This window comes from Oryzias melastigma, linkage group LG11, assembly GCF_002922805.2.
Source record: "Oryzias melastigma strain HK-1 linkage group LG11, ASM292280v2, whole genome shotgun sequence".
Classification (NCBI taxonomy): Eukaryota; Metazoa; Chordata; class Actinopteri; order Beloniformes; family Adrianichthyidae; genus Oryzias; species Oryzias melastigma.
In genome coordinates, this window is record NC_050522.1 from 7,880,623 (window position 1) to 7,882,126 (window position 1,504).

The 1,504-nt window shown below is 50.3% G+C and overlaps 1 protein-coding gene across 4 annotated transcripts in view; it reads left to right on the forward strand.

The window, feature by feature from the left end:
* The window catches only part of hoxa3a (homeobox A3a), an 11,961-nt gene that overhangs the window by 6,145 nt on the left and 4,312 nt on the right, over nt 1-1,504 (forward strand). For all 4 annotated transcript variants that reach the window (XM_024296499.2, XM_024296491.2, XM_036214202.1 and 1 more), the window contains one exon: nt 302-881. In XM_024296499.2, the coding sequence (XP_024152267.1) occupies nt 419-881 (463 nt within the window). In that variant the 5' untranslated portion in view covers nt 302-418. The remainder of the gene's footprint in view (nt 1-301; nt 882-1,504) is intronic.

The window sequence follows — 1,504 nt, forward strand, 5'->3', positions numbered from 1 at the left end:
AGCACAAAGGTGTACTGTAATTCCCTTTTCGGTTCAGATGTTTAAAATATATTCCAAACCTTTTTTTGTTTCTGTTTCAAATGATTTGCTTTAAAAAGTGTTTGTATGCTGTTTGGTCCAGATGGTAATATAAGGTTTGCTGCGTGCTCCTGTGCCCCGTGTAAGCCATAAGGTATACGGTAATAGTTTGCAGAATTGTTGGCCCTATCTTGCCTCCATAGTCTCCAGTGTCAGGTCTGTATTGAAAAGTAAGATGGATCGCCACCATTTCTCCTCCTCACAGTGCTTCTTGTAACCCCAGGTTCACCCAGGGAAGCCATTGGAGGAGAGGCGTCACGTGACCACGGGGTGCCAATGTTATTCTACAAGGGTGTCAAGACCCTGTCAGTTTCTGAAATAAATATTGGGAAACGGCGAGATGCAAAAGGCAACCTACTACGACAGCTCCGCAATTTACAGTGGCTACCCGTATCAAAGCGCAAATGGCTTCAGTTATGATGCCAATCAGGTTCAATATCCCCGGGCCTCTCATGTGGAAAGTGAGTACCATCGACCCGCCTGCTCCCTGCAGACTCCCGGCGGCTCCGTAGCCCTGCAAAAGCCGGGGGAGATGGCGGAGGGCTGCGACAGGACCACATCCATCCAAGCCGCGCCGGCCAAGGCGCTCCCCGAAAACAATCAGCCGCAGGTACCGGTGACGGGCCCGCCCCCTTCCTCGCAGTCTCCCGGTGCTATCAGCCAAAACGCAAGCAACGGGTCCAGCCAGCCCGGTGCCAAGAACGCCTCGCCGACGTCTACCGCGCGCAGCAAGCAGATCTTCCCGTGGATGAAGGAGTGCCGTCAGAACACCAAGCAGAAACCCGCCAGCAGCTCCAGTTCAGGTACTGCTGCTGCTGCTGACATTCACTTGATGGTTGCAGTCACTGCTGGGGGGTGATGTGGGTGGCTGGGTGAGGATAGGAAGAAGGGGGGCAAACCACAAAAAGAACAACGGTGAGCATCAAGGAAGGTCATAATGTTCAGTTTTCTGTGCTGGTGTTCATTTCACTCCGTCATTTTTATGGTGTCAAACACCTCTTAGCTTTGCTCCATAAAGTTCAGGAAGTCCATCCAAGAATGTGGGGGGAGACCATCCTCTGAATGAGTGAAATTCACCTACTCTGAGCCTTATATAGCCCAGTAACGTTACATTTTACACCTTCCAAATAACACATCTCATATTTACCTTGTAACATTCAAAAGAAGGTTACAGTTTACACAAAATTCAGGAATTCAGCTTTACAGGAATTCCTCCCCCCATGTGTTGTCCCCGTGCCCTGCAGTTGACCCGTCCCTACTGTAAACATGCATCTCCCCTGATCACATAATGTTCCCAGAGAGACAGCAAACAAACACACACAACAGTTGTTTCAGTTCGCCTTGCTGCTGCTTTTGATTAGACGAAAACTCTCTGAGTCAGTCTGTGTCTGTGCGCGCGCGGGTGTTTGGGTGCATGAGAGGGGGG